Consider the following 27789-nt stretch of genomic DNA (forward strand, 5'->3'; position numbering starts at 1 on the left):
TTTTTTTTTTTAAGATTTTATTTATTTATTTGAGAGAGAGAGAATGAGAGACAGAGAGCATGAGAGGGAGGAGGGTCAGAGGGAGAAGCAGACTCCCTGCCGAGCAGGGAGCCCGATGCGGGACTCGATCCCGGGACTCCAGGATCATGACCTGAGCCGAAGGCAGTCGCTTAACCAACTGAGCCACCCAGGCGCCCCCGAAGGGTTCCACCACAGGTTCCCAACCACTGTTAAACTTGTCCCAGCTTCCCAGAGACCCCCCTGCCTCAGCCATCTATCTGGTAGGCTCCAGGCATTCCCCATGCACCAAAAACACTTCCGCAATGTCAGTCCCAGGGTCTCTCAAATTATATCTTATCACTCTCAACAATTCAAAACTAAGGGACTATAAATCTCTAAGATGTTGCTGCTATTATGTTTTAATTATTAACATTTACCTCCATTTTCTCTGAATAGGAGATGAATAAATTTAAAAATTGCTTATTTACTAGTGGCTTGCCAAGGGCAATTTTTCTTGAACTTCTGGAATTATTATAACATTATTTAGAAGTTTAATAATCAGGGCGCCTGGGTGGCTTAGTTGGTTAAGCATCTGACTCCTGATTTCGGCTCAGGTCATGATCTCAGGGTCATGGAATCAAGCCCCGCGTCCAACTCCATGCTTAGCACAGAGTCTGTTTAAGATTCTCTCTCTCTCCCTCTGCCCCTTCCCACTCACATGCTCTCTCTCTCTCTAAAAAAAAAAATAATAATAAAATAAAATAAAGTAAAATAAAAGTATTTTTTTTTAAAAGTTTAATAATCAACTCAATCCTTCATAACTTCTACAGTGACACAGACCTTTAATTCCACAGGATTATTAGGAAATGTTCTCTCAGACATTGTGGTCACATGGTGTCTAATCCACTGAATGAGGTAGTTCACCATATTCTGGTATTCAATCCATTTGACTTCAACATCCTGAAACAATAAAATGACAGAAAAGATCCATATCTGCAGAAAGTAACATTCAAATCTAACACAACTTAGAGGTCATTCTGTGAATTTATGTCTTTAAGCTGACAGTCAGAACCAACTCAATGTCTTCTCACTTTCCACCCAGTCCCACATAAACAGCTTTAAAAACATGCTAGCAACATTTGACAATGAAGAGTAGCCTAATGAGTGCTACTTCTGATCTAGAGATAGTGGCTGCCTGGGGAACTGTGTTAAGAAGGCTTCTGAGGCTGCATCCAAATGCAGCAGGAAAAAACACTGCGATCATTTTGGGGTGTTTTCCAGGCACCCAGGAAGAGGGAGTAATAGGGGCACCTGGGTGGCTCCATGGCTAAGCCTTCAGCTCAGGTCATGATCCCCGGATCCTGGGATGAAGCCCCACATTGGGTATTTCAACTGAAATACCGAAGCAGGGGGAGCGGGAGAGGGAGAGGGAACACAAGCAGGGGGAGAAGCAGTCTCCCTCTCCCGCTCCCCCTGCTTGTGTTCCCTCTCCCGCTGTCTCTCTCTGTCAAATAAATAAAATCTTTAAAAAAAAAAAAAAAAAAGGAAGAGAAGTAATAGCATGTACAAGCCAGGTTAGCTGCCATTGTCTGCCAACCTTTCTAGATCAAAATCTACTGTCTACCTGAGACTCAAAGATCTATACACTATGTAGGAAAGTAGGTAGGAATGAAAACTATAGGAAATGTATATGATTGGATTACTCATTAAACAAACTTTAAAAATGGAGGAAACTAGAAGGCTGTCACCTGCTATATTCAATTAAGTATCTGATGAGTGCTTATTATGTTCAAAGCATTGTGCCAAGTGTTGCAATAGGAATTTAATACTTTAAGAAATAATACCTTTTATCAAAGAGTCACCGTCTAGATGGGGAGGCAAGAGATTCTTAATATAAACAGTTAATCAAAATGAAAACCAGTATTTAATTAAGTGCTGAAATACCTGAAACAGGTAATATATGCTAAGGGTTGAGATAATAATCGGGTAAGCTTAAATGTGCCTCAGAAAGGTCACCAAAGGATTCTCGGGAAAGGTAGTCCCTGAGCAGTTCTGCAACAACCAGTAAGTAATTCTTTGGTGGGTGGGGGGAGGATAAAAGATAGGATAAAAGTCCCAAGTAAGTCATGATTCTGAACTAGAAATGCCCTGGCTACCAGCAAACAGTCTGTGTTTAAAGACTAAAGCTAAAAAGGTAGGAAAGCAAATTAATATATGCAGAATTTTTTTGAAAGATTCTACTTATGTATTTGACAGAGAGAGAGACAGCAAGCACAAGCAGGGGGAGCTGCAGGAAAAGGGAGAAGCAGGCTTCCCGCCGAGCAGGGAGCCCGAGGCGGGGCTCAATCCCAGGACCCTGGGATCATGACCTGATCTGAAGGCAGACACTTAACTGACTGAGCCACCCAGGTGTCCCAGTATATGCAGAATTTTGAATGTGAGAATATCTAGACTGGATTTCACCTTACAAGCCCTATGTAATCACTGAAGGTTTTCAAGCTAAAGATACCAGATTTTAGGAAGATCAATTTGGTGACAATGTGCAGTATTGTTGGGAAGAGAGAAACAATGGAGATGGAAAAGTATAAAAAAGCCGTCATCCTAGTTCTACTGTGAAGGGGTAAGAGTCAGGAACGGGGTGAAGGGAGTGAGAAGGTAATACAAGTCATGGCCCTAAGAAACAGTCTCAAGCCAACACTCAACAAGGACTTGCTGGCAGACGTCACAGCAGAGGAGGAGCACGGGAGCAAGTTACACAGGGGTCAGGAGAGGATAAACCTCTGAGAGAAAGAACAAGACGAAGAGAATGGAAATAAATGTAGAAACAAGAGCACACAGAGGTGAGAAAGAGACTAGAAGAGAGAGCTCACCAAGATGGGCTCCAAAGTCTTCGAAGTAAAATAGAAAAAAAGGAATCTGCGAGAAGAAGGGGAGAAGCCCAGGGTGAAGGGGCTCATCCTCAAATTCATAACCTCTGCAGGGTTTCCGGTTCTCTTCCAGAAATACCTAAGTACATGTTCATATAACCACTACAACACGCATGGTTGAACCGAATCACACATATCTCTGGGAAACAGTGGACTAATGAGGAGCCCAAAGCTCCCCGTACCGGACACCTCACCCTGCTTACAAAGTAGCTCAGGTAGTTTGGCAAAGTCAAATAACCTTCCTCTACATATCACCTTTAAATAAAAAAAAAGAATTCCTAGCCAACTTATTTCATGAGATTGTGAGAGTCAATAACATTGAAAGTGATTTCAGAAGTGAGATATTCTACAATATGCAGAAGGATATCAAACACTGCAAATGTAAAACAGCAGTAGGTTAAAAATGAAAAACTCCAAAATTCAGTGGTTTAGAGCTTTCATTTATAAAAGGATATATAACTCAAAATGACCTACTTTATTTATGACAAAGAACAAGTTTTTTTTTTTTGAGTTATGCTTTAATTGTTATGATGGAATACTGTCATGAAAATGCAAACAGGACTGGTTTATTAAATAGCATCTTAACTCTAATTCTTTAAAGAATATTTGATATTGGGGTGTCTGGGTGGCTCAGTCAGTTAAGCATCTGCCTTTGGCTCAGGTCATGATCCCAGGGTGCTGGGATCGAGTCCCGCATTGGGCTCCCTGCTCCCTGGGAGCCTGCTTCTCCCTCTGCCTCTCTCTCTCTGTCTCTCATGAATAAATAAATAAAATCTAGGGGCACCTGGGTGGCTCAGTCGTTAAGCGTCTGCCTTCGGCTCAGGTCATGATCCCAGGGTCCTGGGGTCGAGCCCCACATTGGGCTCCCTGCTCAGCGGGAAGCCTGCTTCTCCGTCTGCCCCTCCCCCTGCCCGTACTCCCTCTCTCTCTCTCTCTCAAATAAATAAAATCTTTTTAAAAAAAAAGAATATTTGGTATTTAAATACTGTAAAAAGCTTTATCAAAGAATTCAGTCAACTCATCATTACTGAATCAGCAGCTTCCAGCATGAAAAAAGCAATACTCACATTTGCAGCAATACCTTCACCACCTTCAGGGACTTTGGGAAATGCATCATAGAGAGATGACACGTAAGTTATTACTGATTTTTCATCAGGTGAGGAGACATCAACATCTATAAGCAGCAACATACATTATTTCAAAATGGTGATAGATTACTTTTGATCAGACTCTCATGCCAGTCAACATCTAGTCAGGACAACAACTCACCTTCAGGATCCAGAAGTCTTATAACACCAATTTTTTCTGCTACATAAAAAGCGTGCTCTAAATTTGCAAGGTTGCTTTGAACAGCAACAGTATTCATGTCTATCAGGTCCGGCCTAGGAAAAAATTCACCGTAATTAATTAACTTTTCTCACGTGCCAATTCAACATTACACTTATGTGTTGACCTATTTGCATAACATTTCGGCAAATATTAATACTAAGCCTGGGTTGAAATACAGAGATTTTCATCAAACATTTAACACTGCTGACCTCTCTTAGAAACTTGTGGATGCCAAAACCATGTGCAGTGAGGAAATTATAAAAATTAGAATGTATATAACTTCTGACAAAGTCTAAGAATTCCCATCATCAAAATATATATGAATATCTGTCACATTCAACTTATTTAAGCTCTACTATTCCAACCGCATCCTTCCAATCCAACTAGCATCCTCTCAATGTTTCTCCCCAAACACAAAGGTTTATGCTTTAATTCAGTGCCTCATCCATGGCATCCACCATCCAATGGGCAGGATGCCATTTCCTGTCATTGTTGTCTTCTCACTATTCACTCATCTTTGTAAGCAGGGATTAAGCCCTACCTCCTTTGTGGAGCCCTCACTGATCTTCCCCACCCTCATTTTTCTCTGTTCCCTGAATTCCTTACACTCCTGGGCCTGTGCTCGTCAATTCGGCATTTAGAATTATCACATACTTGCCTGCCCTATTCACTCACTGTTTAATGCGCATGCATATCTTGCTTCTCACCACTGGCCAACTCTCAGTCAGCAAGAACCATGTATTAATAAACTTGTATTTTATCCTTCTGCTGAGACCAAGAGTGGCAATATATATCTATAGATAAGTTGGTAAGCAGGTTGGTTAATTCTGAATCATAAATGAAAGACTAAAATAAGCACTAGTTTATATCTTCACAAGATTGCATATGCACATGCCTGTATACACACATGCGTTCACACACACGTGCGCACACACACACGTCCTCATACACCAGACTTCAACTCTTTCTAATGTGCGAAACTTCCATGATACTCTAAACCACAGGGATACTTTAAACCTAGCTCTGTCTATATACAAGACAGGAGAAGACTTCCCAAATACTCCTTGTAGAGAAAGCGGCAAAATAGGTTGGTTGGAAACTTAACACAAGGCCAAAAGCCAGTCAGGAAACACTCATCTCAAAGCCAAAGCATTGAAAGAATGCAAAAACAAATGTGGAAACTGTAAAATTCAAAAAGAGTGGTCCCCATCCCAAAATCACTGAGTAAGAACCAGCTCATCAAGTTCTAAGGACAGCTCTCAGCAAAGTCCACAGACATTCTGGTTTGCTCAAAATAATCATTTGGGAACTGCACAAAGGGTAGGAGGGCTCCGAGGTCATGGGGGAGGACTAAAATGCAAATTATTTTGAATACTACTTGGAAAGCTGTTCACAGGAAAAAGTCTTTAAAAATATATTATTAATCTTAGGAAGGTAAGCAGCAATTTGTACTCTTCTTTTATCTGCTGAGAAAGCAGACTTCTGAAGAAATCTATTTATAGTTTTATAGCTCTTTGAAAAGTGTGCATAACCTTGAAATGTAACTACCATGACCTACTTACCTATTTCCTGGGAAATTATTAGGAAATTTGTTGTTTTTCATAGGCACCAGTATGATCACTTAAAAGTGATCCTACATTTATTATAGGACCAATAAATCTACTGACAGCAATAGAGGTAAATGGCATACCTCTAAAAACAACGTTTTTTATTCACACAGAAGCATTCTGAAGAATCTGCCAACTTCAAGATTACTAAACAGGTGAATATAAGTCTAGACAAAAACAAATATCTAAAGTTCAAAAACTGTTTTGCTTCTGTAAAGTTCACACATTTTGAAGAAATAAAAACCAGCCTTTCTGAGTTTATCAAACCTCCCAACAAGAAAGGGCTCGTTGTTATAAGAACCCTGCCATTAGCAAGAACGTAAACACTGAGTAATCCCAGAGGGAATGAATAAAGTCATTGAAGAATCAAGTTTTTGACTAAGAGAATAAAACATAAAACTTCCTTCAGAATGACATAGTCCTTTCAGTACAAAGGCAGCTGTATAATACACTGAGTTTGGATAAGTCACCTCTTTTATCGTGACATTTAACACTTTAAGGGAACAAAAACCCAAGTGGTGTTCCTCTATGAAACAGTAGACAAAATTCAGCAAAAGGAAAAAAGAAAAAAACTGTAAAACCACTGTGAAAAACTAACAGCCTGAAAGCTTTCAAAATTCTGTCCCTCCTCGAGCTCATCTCCTAGGCATTCGGTCATTTTCAGTCTTTCCGCCTTTCCACTCTGTGTCCGGAGCTTCCGGGAGAGGCTTGTGCTGTCACCTGTCTCTACTTTCCTTCTCCCTTACAGTCTCACTGGGATCATGTCACCTTTAAAAACTTCAGCTATTTTCCACCTACAGAAGGTTTGTATTTTCATTCGAAAGGTTTTATTTCAGTTTAAGATCTCCTTTTTGTGGAACTTTAATAGGAAATTTCATTCCCATTTTTAGGTCTGACTAACCAAAGTCTATTACTGCAAACGTGTACAAGGCGGCACCCCAGGTTCCTGTAATGCATTAATCATTATAATTTCCCTATTTTCTGAAAACCTTTCGAAATCCTATACTGTAACACTCTGCCACTGAAAGTAATATATATTAGTCTTTTATGGGAAAAGGGCCATTCTAACTCTTAACTTGTGTTATTATTCTATAATATAAGCTTTCCTGAATGACTCGATTTTCATAGATAACAATTTTTTAAAACATACATCTATATCCTACCTTTCTTGCATAAATGATTAAGAAGAGATTACAAAGAAAAACACAAGAAGATAACATAAATTCTAGTGCAAGTATAAAACCAGGATAGGGCCATAAGATGAAACCTAAAAGTAAGGCCAAAAAGTGCAAACTACTTATATGCATGCTTAGTGCCCCTAATTTATTTCAAAAATATAGGGCCAAACGTATTGAAGTGGCTATTGCCATAATACAAAATAATTTTGGATAAAAGTAATGTTTATCTTTCATACAACACCCATGTTGAAAGAGTATTCTCTCTAGACAAAAAAATATATACAATAGACTACACACACACACACACAACCTACATACATACAAAACTACATGCACATACACATGTATATGTGTATGGGCATTTAGGTATATATAGGTGTGTGTGTGGACATATATATTACTTATTAACATATATATTAATATATTTTATATACGTTACCACCCACACTGACAGACAAACTAACAACATGAAAACCGTAGAAAATATTTTTTTGGTACAGACACCCCAAAGTAACTTTCCAGTCCCCAAGTACTTTATTAACATATTAGCTCACATGAGAATTAGATAGGATTCTGAGAGAAATTTTGATGTACACAGTGTTATAAATGGCTGAAGATTAGCACAAGAAACTACCTAAGGCTTCCACATTACATCATGCCAAACACTGAAATGTTCAACTACAAGGAACATGAAACAACATCAAAATACTTGGAAAGAAAGTACTTAGAAACGGCCATTGGAACATACTTGAGGGGACACTGAAAAAAGTTAGCTAAGAGTGCATTAGTGCAGATACAAGATTAACAAATTCTGAACCAAAAATGTGATAATGGCTGAAAGGACAAATTTAATAGCAATAGTCAAAATCCAAATCAGGATGTTTTTTCAAAGTATGCAAAATTTATTTAAATTCATAGAGTTTATTTGGTTGTGTTGGCTCTCAACTGACACTCAATAATTATTTATCATGTGGATACAGACCCAAGTTTTGGCTACCCAGGATCTGAACCCTCTTCCTATGTTTGGGAAATTTTCCGTTTTAGGAATCATGAGAGTAAGAGAGGAGCAGAGTCCATTTCCCAAAACAAAACAAAAACACATCAGGTTTTCTTTTTGTCTCTGCCCTTTGCTCAAGAAATAAATGTCCACTGCATACCTCACCCCCATACATGACACTAGCTGATCAACTCATATTCTTCCTATAAGACCTGGCGTTCTCTGTTCTCAAATGCTGTCCACTATCTTTATTTCTGTATTTACAACAATTTGTTATAACTATGCACGTGTCCGTCTCTCACAATGGACAGTGGGCTGCCTAAAGGCAGAGGCTGTGTTTTATCCATGTTTAGAGCTTCAATATCTAGTATAAAGCTCAGCACATGAATGTCTGAGAAATGGATAAGTAATAAAGAAATGAAAGAGCTTTGAAGGCTGGAAGGTACCATCTGATACCACTGATTCAAATTCCTGGAGACATTTTCCATCCCAGGTTTGTTCCTTTTCTTTCCTTTGCTTTGCATTAATTTCTACGGACAAAGCTACCACCTATAGCTTCCAATCAGGATTTCAAATCCTTATGAAAATCCACATGGAATAGGACACGATGTCATAGCTTCTCCGTGAACTAAACACATACCCTTTTGAGGTTTCCTAAGGGCCTTTCTCTGCTGAAAACAATCTGGAAAACAGGCATGAACTGAAAACCACCAGCAAGGGATAAATTATAAAGTTTCAAAAAGCATAAATTACTGCTTCTGGGTGTGAGTCCTCCCTTCTAATGCTCTCATGTGCCCTCAACTTCAGCTACTGGTAAAGTTGCCAGTCGGAACGTCTTATAAAATAACAACAAACAACAGGGATTAATATATATTGATAACTATCATGTGGCAGGCAATGCAGTGAGGGCCTCGAAGGCATTATCTCACCCAAGCTCCTCAACAACCCTAACCAGTAGGCTATGTTATCATCCTGAATTTACAGATGAAAAAGCTTAAGGAGATGACGCAACTTAAACAGGAACACAATCTGACAAGGGGCAGTCAGCATTTGAACCCGGGTGTGTCTCAGTACAACACCTGAGCAATTTGCTACACTGTGCCGGCGTTATAAACTGAAAACATCCGATATGAAGCTGAAAAATCAAGGTAAAGGAAACACAGAAGAATGCATGCTTGTGCTGGTGGGGAAAGTGATCCGGATAATGGCTGTAAGACAAGCACCACAAGGGAGTGTGTGTGTGTGTGTGTGTCTGTCGGTGAGTATACTGGCATACTCTGGGAAATAAACTCCAAGAAATCAGCTGTAGTTCCAGACTGTCACCAAAACAGTACTCGTCGACAGACACGATACCACTGTTCCCCACACTTGGAGTGCTTTTACGGCCCCAATCCAGACTAAAAGAATATAGGGAGGGGCCTGGTCATCCGTATTTTAACAAGGTTCTGCCCTCCCACACGTGATTCTTCTCAGGCAAGTCTGGGAACTAAATCACCCTAAAATTCCTCTTGTCGCTAATATATCTTTCATTTTCTTTCAAAATAATCCATATTCTGCACTGGTAAAAAAAAAAAAAAAAAATCCACCATACTCTCAGACAATTAGGTAACAAGGCAAAGACAAAGAAGACACAAACATGCCTACTGCCTTAGACTCCCAGTAGGAGACAGCAAAACTTTTCCCTCTTTTCCAGTACTGATTTCTTATTGCTTATATCTAGAGGAAAAGAAGACATTTAAAATGGGGGAAGGGGGTGGAGACACATTTCACAGTGGCCTAACTCTGGAATACACTGTAAAATGATGAGATTTAGAAAGGACAGCATTTGGTGACAGATTTTTTAATCAAAATCAAAACCACTTAAACTTTGTGAGTTGAGATATCTGATCATTTGAAAGGATACTGAGCAACAATTTTCTTTCTCAATTAAAAAAACAGAGAGAGGGCGCCTGGGTGGCTCAGTTGGTTAAGCGACTGCCTTCGGCTCAGGTCATGATCCTGGAGTCCCAGGATCGAGTCCCGCATCGGGCTCCCTGCTCGGCAGGGAGCCTGCTTCTCCCTCTGACCCTCCCCCCTCTCATGTGCTCTCTGTCTCTCTCATTCTCTCTCTCAAATAAATAAAATCTTTAAAAAAAAAAAAAAAACAAAACAGAGAGAAAGTAGAATGGTGGTTGCCAGCAATTTGGGGGGAGGGAAAGAGTTCTGGGGACGGATGGTGGTGATGGTTTAACAACGTATTAACGTACCAAATGGTAAATGTTATGTTATGCATTATTTTACCACAGTTTTTCAAACTTTAAAACATTTTTTAAAGACAATTTTCACATATTTGAGAGAAAAGGTTCTGACGTAGAAAAAAGTGACAGGGCTCTGATTCAGGTGTCCCATGATTTAGTCCCAACTTGCTCTCTGACTGTGAACACACATGCAGAAACCTGTGTCTCAGGTTCCCTTCTACAAAAAGTGAAAATCAGGAATTAGAGAAAATCAGGAACTACAAGAATCATCTAGACTTCCAGTTATCCCTTAGGGAGTATCTTGAGATGTGTGTGGGGGTGAAGGGAAGGCATTTTGGGCTGCTATAGCCGTAAGGTCTTTTTTTTTTTAAGATTTTATTTATTTATTTGACAGAGAGAGACAGCAAGAGAGGGAACACAAGCAGGGGGAGTGGGAGAGGGAGAAGCAGGCCTCCCGCCGAGCAGGGAGCCCGATGCAGGGCTAGATCCCAGGACCCCGGGATCATGACCTGAGCTGAAGGCAGACACCCTCCGACTGAGCCACCCAGGCGCCCTTGGCCGTAAGGTCTTAAGAAGCCACGTGATTTGCCCAAGGTCTCAAGAGAGGATTCATGTGAAAATACTTGTGAAATGACGTTTAAAGAGCAATATACATGGGTGATTAAAAAGCATTCACTTGCATGTAAAGAACAATATAACGAAAATGTCAGATAAGGCTTACTTTGGTGCTTTGGTAGGCTCATTATAAGCAATTCTTCTCAGTCAACAAACTAGCAAGTTCATTCATTTACTCAATATTTAATAATCATCTACTATGCCCTGGGCAGTGAGGCATTAAGAATATAGACACTGTGTCTATGGAGAGCTCAGAGCTCTAAAGGGAGTTCAGGAGAAAACCTGGTGGAAAGAGCACCCAGGCAGAGGGAAAAACGTGCTCATGCATGAAGGGCATGTGAGGATAAGACCGCTGCTGGGGAGGGGAGCCCATAGCAGGAGGACACATGGTAAGAGATGGCTGGATGGATGCAGGGGCCAAGATGATGCAGAATCTCATGAACTTCTTCAAGGATTCTGAATGTTTTTCTAAGAACTATGGAAAACCAGTGAAATGCATCAAGGAGGATTACAGGAGACTAAATGATCAGATCTGAGGTTAGATGTGGAAGAAATCTCAAGTGGTTAAAGTATTCCCACAGAATCCAGGTAGGGAACCAGAGCGGCTTGCAAAAGAAGGTGGCAGCGGTGGAGAGAAGTAGACAGGCCGGGTGATATCTAGGAGGTCAAATCCACAGAACCAAGGGGTGAGGGCACGGATGAGAGTCAACACAGAGAGCAAAGAAAGTCAGCAGGCAACCCTGAAAAACTCCCGACATGTACTGGCCTTGTGGCTGAGTCTGCAGATGGAGCTGAGCAGGAACAGCCCACGAAACAGGAGGAATACCAAGCCAGTGAAGTGCCATAAAAGCTGAAGAAAAAGAGTAGGATTTCAAGAAGAAAAGAATGGACGGTAGGGCCAAAGACTGAGAAGAAAAAAGAGGCCTGAAAAATGCCCACTGGATTTAGCCACATGGAAGTCATTCAGGATCTCAGAAGAGTTTTGGTGGATTATGGGGCCAGAGGCCACATTAGAGTCGGGTGAGGAATAAATATGGAGTGAAGAAATGAAAATGGAGGGTTCAGACAACTCTTTGGAGAAGTCTGGCCTTTAAGGAAAGGAATGATGTAAGGTAGTAGATGGAAAAAAGCACGGAGTTAAGAGAGAAGTTCTGTTTGTTGTTTTACGAGCAAAGAGGCTTTGGCATGCTTAAAATCCAAGGAGAAAGATCTGAGCACAGGAAGGAGGGGTACAGGCCTTGGATGGGGGAAAGAGGATTCCTCTATCAAATAGGAGCAAAGATGGGCTAGGACAGGTGCAAACGAAGGCAGCTTTGTGTCTTTGGTAGCAAAAAGAAAGACATTTCACTTGCTGGCTTCGATGTTGTCTGAAAGCAGGAGTGCAGATCACCAGTTGACAGTGAGGGAGGAAAAGGCAGTGTGAGGGAGAGAAGGGGTGAATTAACATGGGTAGAAAAAGACTGCTGGTCGGAACCATTTGAAGCTGGTCATTATGGAGTCACAGTGAAACCAGTCTGCTCTGAGAGCTGACTTTCTCTGGTGTGCTTCACTCCTTGAGCACGTGCACAGACAGAGCAGGTAGCTGGGCGCCTACAGGGTCAGGCTTGGCCAGAAAACTAGTATATACTCGGCAGCATGCGAGGAACTGAAAGGGATTCTGGGGAAGCTAAAAACAAACCAAACCAACAACAAAAAAAAGCCCTTCATTTACCTAGAAATCAGTCTTAGAACCACCTCTGTACTCCAGGACACTACGCATCTACTCGCACACAGATGCGCGAAGCCACGGGTGCCTCCCAATGTCTGCTCTTCTGTAGGTCACACAGTAACAATGTGCATGAAATGTGCCTCACTTACTTACTTACTTACTGTACTTAGTACAGCAGCTGCCATAACAAATTCCTGTAGGTGACTGTTGCGATGAAATCATGTTCAGGCTCAGCACAGTCTTACTGTTCTTATTGGTGCAAAAAGCCTCTCACCTTGGCCCCCTCCCCTCAGCGGAAAAAAAAGACCTGTAATATGGTCCTCGCCTCCTCCGGCAAGTAAATGTGAACATGCAAGAGATCCACCCACAGTTTCGTAAGTGGGTGTAGGTATTGCTTTATGCTCATATTTGGGCACATATTGTTGAAAGAAACAAAGCTATGAAGGTAATTTTCCCTTTTCTCAAAACTAAATGCCTCAATTTATTTCAAATTTTATTCCCATTTTTTTCTACAAAATGACTGTACCAACAAGACAGAGAGCAAAGAATGAAAAACACGATTTACGGCAAGCTTTGTTTGTACTTCAAGACTGGAATCCAGCGTTGGAAATTAAAAGATACCTAATGAATAACAAGTCTCAATTCACAAAGAACAATTAACCCTGTAACAGCCTCATACACTTTAACAAATACAGAGAATAGTATTGATATTGACAGAGAAGTAATTCCTTCAATACCTATATTTCAGTGAACTTAAGTAAACCTTAGTCACTAGGGGATAAATACTCCTCCAAAAGGGGATAAATCACTTATTTTTTACTCTGATAGAAAATAAAATATTAAACTACTTCATATCACAAAATAACAAAGGAATATGAATCCGAAAATTAGTCAAAGCAGTACTGCAACAAAACAGATGGACCTCTCAAAGAAAAACAGATGGAGAGAAGACCTGTTAGCTGTTCCTACAACATAAGGGAAATCTTAGTGTTAGAGACGGGTAAGAAGAGCATGCGGACGGGAGCCAGGACAAAGAAGCCTATGTCAGCTTTCCAAGGAAGGGGAGTCTTCCATCAAAGCCCAGCCCCTCTTGCGCAGTACCGTTACGTGCCCTGCCCCGAGTGGGTCAGCAGCAGCACTTAGGGAGGAAAGGAATCTGACGTTTATCACATACTTCCTAAATCTCTGGCGTTGTGATAAGGCATCCTCTCATATGTTATCTCAAGACAGGCCCCACTGAGGACATTCTAACTTCCTAAATAATACATCAACTCTGAAATTTGCCAACTTATTTGATCATTTTTCCCCCAAACTCTTAACACATACATGCTTAGACTAAGAACTCGCACACCAGAGGGAAACGTAAGCCTGCAATTTCAGCTCTGGCGCGTAGCTTAAAAGTTATTTAAAAAAAAAAAAAAACCACAATTTTATGAAGAAAAGGGTAAATGTTAAAAAGAACAGGAAAACATGAATGGGGTTTAGATCTGCTAGAATGCATTAACAAAGTAAGGGAATGTTTCTCAAAGGCACCATGGAGGGGAAACAGTGCAGAAGGGGAATTTCAGTGCAATTCTTCTAGCAGACAATTCAGATATAGGTCTGAAAATTTTAAATGTATTACCCTTTGACCTTCTACTTCTAGGACCTTATCAAACCAACACATTCACTCATCTGCACAAAGACACATACAAAGTTCAACACTTTTTAATAGCAAAGAATATAATGCCCATCAATATGATGCTATTATGTTATATCTATACATTAGGATATGCTGCAGTATTTTTTTTTTTTTTAAGATTTTATTTATTTGACAGAGAGAGACAAAGCGAGTGAAGGAACACAAGCAGGGGGAGTGGGAGAGGGAGAAGCAGGCCTCCCACTGAGCAGGGAGCCCGATGTGGGGCTCGATCCCAGGACCCTGGGATCATGACCTAAGCTGAAGGCAGACGCTTAACGACTGAGCCAACCACGCGCCCCTACGCTGCAGTATTTTAAAGGAATAAGGTAAACCTATTTCTGCTGATATGGAAAGACATCCAAAATAAATTGAGAAAGAAAAATGCGAAATAACATATATACCATTCTCTCAATTGTGTTTTAGAAAAGATTATAATAATGCTCAAGATTAGGTGCTTATGTAAATTATATCTCAACAGAGATGACCCTTCCCCCCTGCCGAAAAATAAGTGATTGTATATGTGCAGAAATTTCTGGAAGAATACAAGAGAAACTGAACAGTTGCCTCTAGGCAATGGGACTGGGAATCTGGTGAAAGAAATCACATTTCAATGCATGCCCTTTTATTTTACTTGAATGTTTTATTATGTTAATGTATTAACATTTTCTATTAGTTGCTTTTTTTTTTAATCACAGATACAACAAAAAGTAGGGCTGTGGCAAGGAATACTTACTGTAGAAACTGCTATAAAATGTACCAGCTTTTCAGGGTGAGCTCTGAGAATTCAACTGTTTTGAGTTTATTTGATAAGGTAAATAAGCAATTTGATTTTGCCTCACAAAGTGAAATACTTGTGACTTTTTTTTAATGGATATTAACTAGATTTATTATGGTGATCATTTTGCAATATATACAAATATCAAATTTGTACACCTGAAACCAATATAATGTTGTATGTCAATTATACCTCAATTTAAAAAAAAAGACTTTTCTGATGATGTCATTTTATCTTTTTTTTTAAGATTTTATTTATTTATTTGAGAGAGAGAGAGATAGCGAGAGCAGGAACACAAGGAGGGGGAGTGGGAGAGGGAGAGGGAGAAGCCGGCTTCCCGCCGAGCAGGGAGCCAGGTGTGGGACTCGATCCCAGGACTCTGGGATCATGACCTGAGCCGAAGGCAGACACCCTCCGACTGAGCCACCCAGGCGCCCGATAATGTGATTTTAAAAATATTATAAAAATTAATTTCACCTGTTTCTTTTTACTTTTTTTAAATCATTTTTTTTTAAGATTTTATTTATTTATATGAGAGAGGGAATGAGAGAGAGAGAGAGCACGAGAGGGGAGAGGGTCAGAGGGAGAAGCAGACCCCCCGCCGAGCAGGGAGCCCAATGCGGGACTCGATCCTGGGACTCCAGGATCATGACCTGAGCCGAAGGCAGTCGCTTAACCAACTGAGCCACCCAGGCGCCCTCTTTTTACTTTTTTAATATGGCTAATAGAACATTTAAAATGATGAACCATGAGAGACTGTGGACTCCGAGAGACAAACTGAGGGTTTTGCGGGGGTTGGGGGGGTTAGCCCGGTGATGGATATTAAAGAGGGCACGTTCTGCATGGAGCACTGGGTGTTATATGCAAACAATGAATCATGGAATACTATATCAAAAACCAATGATGTGCTGTATGGTGACTAACATAACATAATAAAATTAAATTAAATTTTAAAAAAAGATACGTACTTATTCCCAAATTTAAAAGTCCATTTTCTAATCAGTTCTGTTCAACAGGAATATTTGTGACTTTCCCAAAAATTAATAACCTTCAGGGCTCTGTGTCTACGCCTAGCCAATGACCACACACGAAGCAGAGCCCATACTTGCGTGGTGTGTGCTCACACACATACACACCCTCACACCTCGGGGTTCTGCAGCCTAAGGGCAGACCTGGTTCTGAAGGGGAAAAAATCACCTCATCAACACTAACCCAACTTCCGATGGGAACATTTCAAGCCCTATGGGGCCTCCTCCCAGTATTAAACCAGTCCAATCCAGTTTAGCTTGTAAGGTGTGCCTGAATCCAAGCATGTGGCTGAATCACAGGCCTCCAGGTCAGACTATTAAACAAGACTCTGGGGGCGCCTGGGTGGCTCAGTTGGTTAAGCGACTGCCTTCGGCTCAGGTCGTGATCCTGGAGTCGCGGGATCGAGTCCTGCATCGGGCTCCCTGCTCAGCAGGGAGTCTGCTTCTCCCTCTGACCCTCCCCCTCTCATGCTCTCTCTCTCTCTCTCATTCTCTCTCTCAAATAAATAAAAAATCTTTAAAAAAAAAAAAACAAGACTCTGACTACAGCCTTACAGTCTAATCTTCCCAATTACAGCATCTTTAAACATTTAAAATTAATGAAATATGATGGTCCCAATAAATTCTAACTCAAAATGCAAACAATGAACAAAATAACTGCTATCCAGCTACACTCAGACAAGTGAAAAATGTCTGGCTGCCTGATTAGAAAATATTTAAATGGCATACTCCTGAATACCATCTACCTCAAAGTTGAGTCTTACCTGAGTAATATGTTTAAAACTTGCTTGTGAAAAGAGGGCCAGCGGCCTCAAAAGGAAATTTACATGAATGAATAGCAGCATAAATTAAAAACAAGACTAGGACTAACAGATGCTAGTAAGCAGAAATAATCTCTCTGCAAAATACCCCCCCCCACACACACATTTCAGTCTTGACAGACTTAGCATCTTCCTCTACCACCACCTCAGGCTTGCCCTGCTCTACTACACATTTTGCACTGTTCTTTCTGGCCTGTGGGCACACATTCATGTTCATGCCTGCTCAGGTAGACATGTTTTCACAGTGAGTGCGGCTGTTTTGGAACTTGGCTTTCATCGATGTTCGAGGGTAGCTGTCTACATGCAGTGACTGACAAATTAAGACAAGTCAGGGGTTGGATTTCAAGCTAGAAGTCAGAGCTTTATTTCTTTCAAAAAAAAAATCAATTTTACTGTGATATTTGGGCACGCTCTTAAATCAGAACACAGAAATATCAGTTGAATCCTCTGTTTGGAACACGTACTATGAAGAACGTGTGCTACGGATGGGAATTTTAGTCCTCTATATCCAAACTCTACCAGAGTGATTAATCTACTAGAGTTTAGAATCCCATGGCTGCAGATTCTCAGTTCATTCTACTTCTCTTGCTTTTAAGTTACTTATCGAATGCTTTTGTGACATCCTTTTGATCCAAGTCCATCAAATCCAGTCTTCCTTGTTATTATTTTCAATGAAACTTAAGGTTCGGGGCAAGAGTGAGGCTTATTTACCCGAGATCTCTCTCCAGTTGCGGTTTGCAGTGAAAAGATTTTAATATGCTTTAAAGAAAACTTAAACTATACAAAGAAAACAAGTTCCAACTAGTATAGGTATATGGCAGTTTTATTATTTGAATTCTTTCCATTAAAAACTGAACATAACAAACAGACATTCCTAGAAGGAATTAGGAACAGCTTCCTAAGACAGAATTAATAGAAAACCATAGTGTTTGTATCATTAACTGATTTATTTATTATTTTTAATTAAAGTATAGTCGACATACAATGTTATATTAGTTTCAGATGTATAACATAGTGATTCTACAATATATCACACTGTGCTCACGATAAGCATAGTTATAATCTGAATCACTGACCTATTTAAATAGATCCTATCGGGATGCCTGGGTGGCTCAGTCAGTTAGGTGTCGGACTCAATTTCAGCTCAGGTCATGATCTCAGGGTCGTGAGATTGAGCCCCGCATTGGGCTCTGCACTGGGCATGGAGCCTGCTTATGATTCTCTCTCCCTCTCCCTCTCTGCCCCTCCCCTCAACTTGGATGTGCTTGCTCACTCGCTCTCTCTAAAAAAAATCCTATGGAACTTCGTAATCTCTTCCACTAAATCATACTACTTTATCATTCTTATTAGCCTTTGCGTAATCCAGGCTCCTCACTTCTTTAGGATAGTATGACATACCAAAACTATAGGACAGTTCATTTGTGGTTTTGCTCTTACTTATGCTAAGTGTTTTCATGTTCTCTTATTATCTACAATGTTCCTCACTACATTATGAGTTGTTGCGATGCTATTTTCATTGATGGCTAATTCCAAGTTATGCAATTAATGTTGTTCCTCATTAATTTCCTACAAGGGACCAAGATCTTTAGTTGGCATTTATAAATGTACTATTCATTTAGTCATTTCTTAAATTCATCAAGAATTTTCATATATCTTTGCTGAATATCATTAGCTTTCAACGCTGCACTATCCAGTTGCTCAGGTCAACAGTTCCATTTCTTGATATCTAGTTTGCCTGCAGGGGATTATGATAAGTAGTTATACAGAAGCCTACGAGGACTTGAGACTCCAGAACAGTCACCTCCATCATTTAAAAGGTAGGTCATGTTTCCCTTTTGAGCTCCAGTTTCTTCAATTATTTAATAATTTGATCATTTAATACAAAGATAAAAATGAAAATAGTGTCATCTCTTTCATAGGACAGTGACCATTTTAAAAGCTATCATATATAAAAACAGCTAACACAGAAATTGATACATGGTCAACAGTCTGCACATATTTCTTGGGAGCCTTCTATGTGACAGTTACTTTCTTTTTAACTTCAGGGATCATCTATAAATTAGTCTTATGATAAAAATTTCTCTTCATTTTTACTTCATGTTAGTAAAGTATTGCTTACTAGTATAAACAAACATTCTCTCCACTTCAAAAGTCATGCTCTTATATGGGAGCACTAATAAAAATATATGCTGGACAGTCCAACTCAATGTACTTGATTAACTTTTGACAGTATTTACAGTAATACAAAATCTGAAAGATGCTATTTCTCTGTTCCCACTTTAGATCAGTATTTCTAAACCATCAGAAGATAATGTACATAAAAATCTGATGAGATCACTTACTACAAATGATACTGGTTTACTTTTCAATGACAAACAGTATCCATTTTCCTTCCAATCTCCAGAGAAATCTTTCATATTCTCTCTAGGGCATGCAAACTTGCTCCCTGAGGAGCCCACATCCCTCCTTCCAGCCACAGCAGCAATCTGAAGGTTCTTTCCTGCTAAGCCCTCATTCCCTCTTAAGATCCTTATCGACCAAGTATTCCATACAGTTAGACTCGGTATTTGAGTAGAAACCAAACCCATGTGCCACCACCTCAGATCATTTTTATTACATAAGTCACATTGAACTCCTATAAAAAAGGTCTTTTTATCCAAAAACTACACCCAAAACCCAAGTAAGTGGGTATGTTCCTATGGCAAATCCAAATACATTACAAAATTTATGGAAATAATGATCAAGTAAAAACAACTATAAATTACACACTACTCTCTAAATGTGATTACTACTGTCCAATATCCAAAAATCTGCTTATAGGGATTTTACAATTGTTTATAACTTTCTCATTTCCCTTTAGTATTCTAAAGCATTCAACAGTGAAAATTATGTGCAGTTCAACCCTATCCATTTAATTCTTACACATGCTAGAAGAAAAAAATTTGATTGTTTTTTAAGTAAAAAGAAAAGCCTGAGGACCTTAGCTAAAAATACAGTTCCACACATGAAAGATTTCTTCCAGTGAAAAAGGCCACTGTAATATTTTATGAGGCACAGGATAACTTAACAACCTTCAGCAACAAAGAAACCTTGTGAGCACTTAAACCTGATACTCCCTATTTTTACCATGAATTCTAACAAGGAAAAACAAAGCCAACTAGGAAATCAAAGTTCAAAGTTAAAGCTAAACAATTTTCTAAAATGATCACTCCACCAGATTAAAAGTTCAAAACAAATAACATTCACAAGATCCAAATTCTCTCCTAAAGCAGTAGGAGCTCTATAACATTAAACTTCCCTAGGAAATTTCACCATTTCTGACAGATAGTGACTTATTTAAGTACTTAGGAGAAAAATGCACAGCATGCATTTACTAATTTGTACTTCTACTCTTTCACAAGTATTAAAGAGACAATGTCTAGAGACCATTGTTTTTAAAAGTCAATTATTTTAGAATAGCTGGCTTCTAAATGCTTTGCTTCTACTTAAAACACTTCAAAGAGAAAAGAGCACACCCTCAAAGATGCATCATGACATAAATCCTTCAGGTATAACAATCCAAATATTTTTATTCAAAGGCCAAGAAGATCTTATCATCCTGGGTATAAAATGTGCCCAACTACACAGCCTTCTGATGGCCTGTTTTAAGTCACACGAGAAGTGCATTGTGATAACTGAAATGTAACCACTAAACCCTCTTGGCACTGTGTTACTCAAGGAGGTCTGGTACTTTCTTTTCAGCATGTATAGGCAAGTTGATTCTGGCTTTTTTTTTTAATCAGGCAGGCTATACCTACCTGTACTGAAATGGTGTTCCATAAAGGAAGCAGACTACTACAGTGTTTTAAGGCACTTGGAATGTGGATGGTGGGAGATTCGTTACAGTGTTACTGATGTTGAAATTTCCAAAATAAAAATGAGAGAAAGAGAAGAAGGGGAGAGAAAAGGGTAGTGAAAGGAAAAACAGAAAGAGAAAGGAGAGAAACGGGGAGAATGAGATTTTAAATCATGCAGACCTGGGCTAAAATCTCAGCTCTATAATGTATTAAGTAGCGTAACCTTGGCAAACCCAAGGCTCCTCCTCTGTGAAAGTGGGGTAAACAACAGTCCGTTTTGTGGTACTGTTGGGAGACCCGAATGAGGTAACATATGGAAAGCAATGGACAGAATGCCTCACGTATAGAAAGTTAACAAATATTAACTACTCTATATAATTATTGTTTTTATCAAATAAGTTTGTTAGTCTAATGAGTTATAGCTTCAGCTTATCCTATCTAGGAAGACAGTTCTTTGACTACATGATGTAATTTTTGCAAAACTAAGAAAAGTAACTGAGATCAAGAAATACATTGTTTTCAGTCAATATTTTCTGGGGATCTAGCTCCTTATAAGACAACAAAAGCACGGAGTAAAAAACCAGAGGCCCCGGGTCTGAATCTCAAAGCTGCCTCCTGCTGGCTATGTGACTATATGCAAGTTTTACTCTGTGCCTCAGTTTTTGTCTGTCAACTGGGGATGATAATAGTCCTGTAGGGATGCTGTGAAGACTAAATAAGTCAAAACATGTAAAAACTGCTTAGGATAGTGTCTGGCACTTAGTAAGTGCTATGTCAGTATTAACTGGGATTTGTTGTTAATAATTCTCAGCAGTTGGGGTGCCTGGCTGGCTCAGTTGGAAGAGCACCGACTCTTGATCTTGGGGTTGTGAGTTCGAGCCCCATGTTGGGTGTAGAGATGAATAAATAAAACAAATAAACTTTAAAAAAATAATAATATTCTTGGGTGCCTGGGTGGCTCAGTTGGTTAAGCGACTGCCTTCGGCTCAGGTCATGATCCTGGAGTCCCGGGATCGAGTCCCGCATCGGGCTCCCTGCTCAGCGGGGAGTCTGCTTCTCCCTCTGACCCTCCCCCCTCTCATGCTCTCTCTCTATCTCATTCTCTCTCTCAAATAAATAAATAAAATCTTTAAAAAAATAAATAAATAAATAAATAATAATATTCTTACCAGAAAACTGTTAACCACCCCAAAGTTGGCCACTTTTGAACCCCGCTACTCACTAGAGTAACGAGCCTAGGAGACTCTAATTTGGACATGTGCGAGCTCTAAATCAGAACTAAACCCTCACCCTACCATTCATCAGTCCTCCGTATGCACAGCTGTGCTCATCCAAGATTCTATATTATCAGAGCTTACTGTCTGCCAAGTTACCAGCAAAATCCAAAGGCATATTATAGCTGTGTAAGTCTGTGTGTATGCACAAGTTTAGAGTGATGATCTTGGAGCGGTGGGAATGTGATGCTTCTACTTGTGTCTGGTCTGTATTTTCTAACTTTCTGCCATGCACATGTATTGCTTCTGTAATAATAAAAGGTTATTTTGAAATTTGGAAATGGAAGAAACACTTCTCATATTTGTCTGAGAAAAAAGACCCCACCAATTCCATACCTGTATTTATGAATGATGGCATTAAATAGTTTTCCATCTCTCCAGCAGGTAGTGAAATTTTCACACCGTATTCCAGCATAACCCTCTGTTGCCTGCTGTGTCCATAGTAGCAATCTCTCCTTAGCAGACATATCCTCTGACTCTCCAGTAACATGGATATCAGATATCTAAATATAATAGAAAGCGTTAAAACATTAGGAAGAAAGCTAGCTCAGACTGAGAACCTACTATGTGCCAAGAACTTCGCAAGTATTATTTTACTTAATCCTCATAATTCTCACTGGAAAGCTAAGTATATTTTTCCCATTTTACATATAGGGAATCTGAGTTTCAAAGAGGTTCATAGATAGAAAACTAGGATTTAACCCAAGCATCTAGTTTTTTCATTATGCCAAAATGTCACAGCGTTGAAAATTCCAATTTTCAATGAGATTCCTCTTTACTAATCAGATCGGGTAAAACAACTCAACCAAATGTTTTTCCAAGTTCAAGATCAAAAGTAAAACCTACAAATTAATCTATATTACTACCCTCAGAGGAAGATTTGATCTAACAGGTATTCTGTATAAAGAACAAAGAAGGTCCCCAATTTACTATATTATGTAACAATTTGATGTAAAGTCTCTTTAACTTTCTCATGATTCCTTGCGTAGCTTACTCAACATGAAATCTGTATTAACTGACTTTTCCCTATACTTTACTTGTTTTCATTAAATTTTCTAAAAGTCTCTTCCACTAAATAAAACAGATCACCAGTTCACATGATTATACATTTACATAAGGGTCCTACTTAATCTGCTGATGACATTAAGGCACAAAGTGACTCTACCAGGGGTCACACAGTGATTCCAAAGCTGGGATTAACACCAACAAACAACTGTTCCCTCAAATCAGTGCAGGATGCAAAGCCAAGGGATCAAGGAGCCAGGCGGGAAGCCAGGATCAAGATGAGTAAATAAGGAGTTGGAAGCAATACATAGGGAGTCACAAATCATTTTGTAAGGAAAAACATCAGTGAAGTCATGAGATTGGCTTCTAGTCCTGGCCACTAGTCCCAGAGCTTTGAATAATTCATTTCATGTCTGTGAGTCAACTTCCTCATCTATAAAATGAGGAGGTAGGAGGTAGAGACAGATCATGTTTAAGACTCTTTTCAGTCTCAAGTCCTACTCAGAGACTGTAAATACAGCACAGAAGTCAGAGGTCAAAACAGGCAGAGTCAAACAACTGCAAGTAGAAAATTTTAAAAACCCAGACTGAAGAAAGCCTTTTAAGTACAGCAGTGCTAGGCTCAAACAGGAAGCCCTTTATTCCTCCCAGCTGCCACAAGGGCCGGAGGCATGGCCCACCGGGGACCCAGCGCAGGCTATGGCAGTTAAAGTCCACGCCAGGCCTGGCAGTCCCTAACAACACCACATGGACGTGCCGGCGGGGGCCACACACACCTTCTCTCCACTACTCAGCACAGACATGCTCCTTGACAGATAATTGGAAAGTGGAGCACAGTGTCTCAATTTATTTTTTTAAAGATTTTTATTTATTTACTTGAGAAAGAGAGCATGAGCAGGGGGAGGGGCAGAGGGACAGGGAGAAGCAGGCTCCCTGTGAGCAGGACGCCCCACATGGGGCTCGATCCCAGGACCCTGGGATCATGACCTGAGCCAAAGGCAGACACTTAACTGACTGAGCCACCCAGGCATCCCCATAAGTGTCTCAATTTAATCATCTTTCCTAAGAATCTGTGCTAATCTCCATAGCATGGAAAGAACTATGTGCACACATGAACACATTATATATAATATACAGGAAGAATTCCTTTTTCTTTTTTTAACATGGAGAAAAAGAGCAGAAAAACCACCAATATTCTTCCATCCAACTTCCAACTGATATTCTAATCTAAAATTATGCTAGAGAGGGGTGCCTGAGCGGCTCGGTCAGTTAAGCTTCCAACTCTTGATTTCCGTTCAGGTCATGATCTCAGGGTCCTGAGATCCAGCCCCACCTCGACTCTGCATTCAGCCTGGAGTCTGCTTGGGATTCTCTTTCCGTCTCCCTCTGCCCCACCCCCAACTTGTACACTTTCTCTCATTCTCTAAATAAATAAATAAATAAGATTTTTAAAAATCAATAAATAAAATAAAATTATGCTGGAGAGCCTTTCTGGCACATCCCGGGAGTTTAAATCCTATCTCCACCATTTATGTTCCAGTTACTCAACTGCTTTAAGACCGTTCTCTGGGGGCGCCTGGGTGGCTCAGTCGTTAAGCGTCTGCCTTCGACTCAGGTCATGATCCCAGGATCCTGGGATCGAGCCCCACATCGGGGTCCCTGCTCAGCAGGAACCTGCTTCTCCCTCTCCCACTCCCCCTGTTTGTGTTCCCTCGCTTGCTGTATCTCTGTCAAATAAATAAATAAAATCTTTAAGAAAAAAAAAGACCGTTCTCTGACTTGTAAAATCATGATGGTAATTGTTACTACACTGTTGTGAGAATGTAACAACATGAACATGGCGTAACGTCAGCAATTTGATCGTGGTTTTTATCATTCATTTTGACAAAGGGGGAAGCAAAAACTTGGTTGTATTATTCTCCCAATTCCCCTACTATGAAGGGAAGTAAAAAATAAAGTTTTTAAATTTGCTGCCTCAAACAAATCAAAATCTACAAAAACCAGAGTTCATAGAAATGAATCTAGGAAACAGTGCACAAGAAAGTTGAGCCTCCAGGTAAAATTTGACAACAGGTTCCTCTTAGCCTTTACGAATTGTAAGATCAACTGCTACTGGAAACCCTTACAGCACAGGAGCTACAAGGGTGGTAATTACAACTATATAAAGAAAAGGGAGGTAGCTGGAGAGAAGGGGAACTATTTTCTGCGGGTCAAGAACCATCCCAGTCCAGTCACTGAATTACCTATTCACGAGGGAAGTCAGTAAGTTTCGACTACAAGGTAAGTTTAACAGGTTCAAGTGCTGCACAGCACTTTACCCAGGAAGGATATTAAAGGAAGGGGAGTTTAGAGGATGAAAAGTCTAAATATCAACCAGGAGAAAGTAATCTTATTAATAAGGTTCCAATGGATGAATTTCAGATTATTACTCCCACACACACTATTTCAGACTGTTACACATGCACACACTATTTAAAAACCAGTGATTTTCAAATGTTACGCACCAAACTTTAACATATCAAAGGCTGCTAACACACTGACTCATATTCAGTTTTTCCTGTTATTTCCAATTACTTGAGTATTATTCCTACAGAGAAGCTCTGGGTATTTTTTAAAATGTCCTGTGACCATTAACCACTACCTCTCTGAGATATCAAACTTTTCATAATACTGTGCAACCGAAACCAAAATGAAAAATAAGTTAAACTCTAAAAATTAAGTCTGTAGTCATCACTGATGACCCCTGATTTAAAATCTGTGCATTCAGCAAATCAGCCTGAATCCTCCATCAGTGACAGGTCAGGTCTGATTCCAGGAAGTAATCGAGCTTCCTCCCTTCAAATCCTGGAGGCAGTTCGGAGATCAGAGAAGGCGTGCATTCACGCCACCTGGACTCAGATTCCAACTCCCAACAGTTAGCGGAATTATGAGCGAGAGCCATTCACACCATCGTTCTAAAATCCATTTTCTTCATTTTGAAAACTTAAATGATGACCTCATCATTTCTACCTCCTTGAGTGCTTCTACAGATTCCATAAAATAAATCCACATCAAACGCTTCGCACAGTGCGTGGCATGTAGAAACCTCTATAAATGTTAGCTTCTCCCACCGCAATTTTATTAGCCGTGCTTGCCGCTTAACGTTTCTCCCCAACAATCTGTCAGCTAGCACCAAAAACAAAGTCCTTTCTCGCCATGTTCCTTTGGGAAACTCGAAGCCCTCGTGCCTCACATCCAAGTCATTGCTGGCTCCCACCCAAATGCAGGCTTTTCCTGTCGCGGAGCCTCCCATGACTGTATGTCATGCTTCATCTCTCCTGACCCGGCTTGACACCATTCTCAAGCTTTCCAGAAACGTCTATTCTGTGGTAAACAAAGTCTCTGACCTCTTCTGAACCTCACACCACTTCTACCATTTTACTGAACCAGGTCTGCCCCTCTTGCCCCAGGTCAAGTCCCACCTCCCCCCCGCCCCCCGGGCCTGTAGCAGGGCAAGTGTATTCTAACTCCCTCAGTGATGCACAACCAATAGTTTTCCAACCATGACCCACACGTCCCAACACCTCATTTTTACACCACAGGCCACTCTTGTACTACCACCTTCTTCTTCTCCTTAAAAATGATCCTGCATGCCCCCCCGCCTCCCGCAAAGATCCAACACCCGGCTCAGAGTGTACCTGTCTCCCTCACAGTCCACCTTCTCTCCACACCTACTGCTAACATCCTGGATCTTAGCATCTTATGCCAGAACTAGCCCAGCTCAGACATTTAACTTCTAATAGTGAGTTCCTGTTCTTCTACTCTCATTCTCTATCCCCAGCTAAACCACTCATCTGGCTTCATCAACATCTCACATTCCTTGACTTGTCCAGTTGGGTCCCACTCTATGAGCCCTCTTCTATCTTCACCTCCTTCTCTATCTGGCCTGTACGACAGGATCCACCACTTCAAATACCTTCTCCTTGCCCTGCAACCCCCTGGCCAAAGCCCAATCCTGATCAAGTCCGTTGTAAGTCTCCTCTACTCGTGCCCTATGCTCTAAGCTCCCCTGGAAAACCACAGTCCCATGTGGGCTGCTGCTGCCACAAATTCCAGCTCCGCAATTCAGCTAAGTGCTCTATGACACCTAGCACCTCTTCTTGGTGTCCTAATTGGCCAGTTTTTCCATCCTTCACGATACCTCTTTCAATATTCTTTACCATTTGCAAGAAACTCCCTAACCCACCACCCCCTTATGTTTCGCAATCACTTTTTTATCTCCTTCTTTATAAAGAAAATAGCAACATGAGTAAGAACTACCTCCCTGCCCTGCCCTGCTACCCACAAACTTGGCTTCCACAAGACCTGCTTTTCTCCTGTGCTCAGAATCCTTCCACCTCCTGCCTCCTGGGAGTCTCATTCTATCAATCATTCCCTCCTCATCTGGGTCTCTGCTCTCAGTACTTAAAATGCCCAAGTCTCTTCCATCCTAAAATAAATAAGCTTCATAAACTCAATTCCCTCTTTATTTATCATTGTCTCTCTCTCTTCCCAGTAAAGCAACTGAAAAAAAAAAAAAAAAAACCTTCTTATGTCTTTTTTAAAAATAGATTTTATTTTTATATTTTTTACCTTTATTATCTTTACCTGTCAACCTGTTGTGGTTTGGCTTCCATCCCAATCACTCCACCAAAACTAAGTAGCAGTGAGCAGACAAGAAAGTGAGGGAGGTTCCTGCTCATGACTTGATTTTCCCAATGAAGAAAGGAAATCAGATAGTGAAACATAACAG

The 27789-nt window shown here is 40.3% G+C and overlaps 1 protein-coding gene across 6 annotated transcripts in view; it reads right to left on the reverse strand.

Moving 5' to 3' along the window:
- DST (dystonin) overlaps positions 1–27789 on the reverse strand; it is a 362599-nt gene that overhangs the window by 173876 nt on the left and 160934 nt on the right. For all 6 annotated transcript variants that reach the window (XM_081828451.1, XM_081828446.1, XM_081828452.1 and 3 more), the window contains 4 exons: positions 22350–22516; positions 4197–4309; positions 3995–4101; positions 841–960 (listed from right to left, as the gene is read on the reverse strand). In XM_081828451.1, the coding sequence (XP_081684577.1) occupies positions 841–960; positions 3995–4101; positions 4197–4309; positions 22350–22516 (507 nt within the window). The remainder of the gene's footprint in view (positions 1–840; positions 961–3994; positions 4102–4196; positions 4310–22349; positions 22517–27789) is intronic.

The sequence above is a fragment of the Leptonychotes weddellii genome, chromosome 8 (genome assembly GCF_054177405.1).
Source record: "Leptonychotes weddellii isolate Sample4059 chromosome 8, ASM5417740v2, whole genome shotgun sequence".
Classification (NCBI taxonomy): Eukaryota; Metazoa; Chordata; class Mammalia; order Carnivora; family Phocidae; genus Leptonychotes; species Leptonychotes weddellii.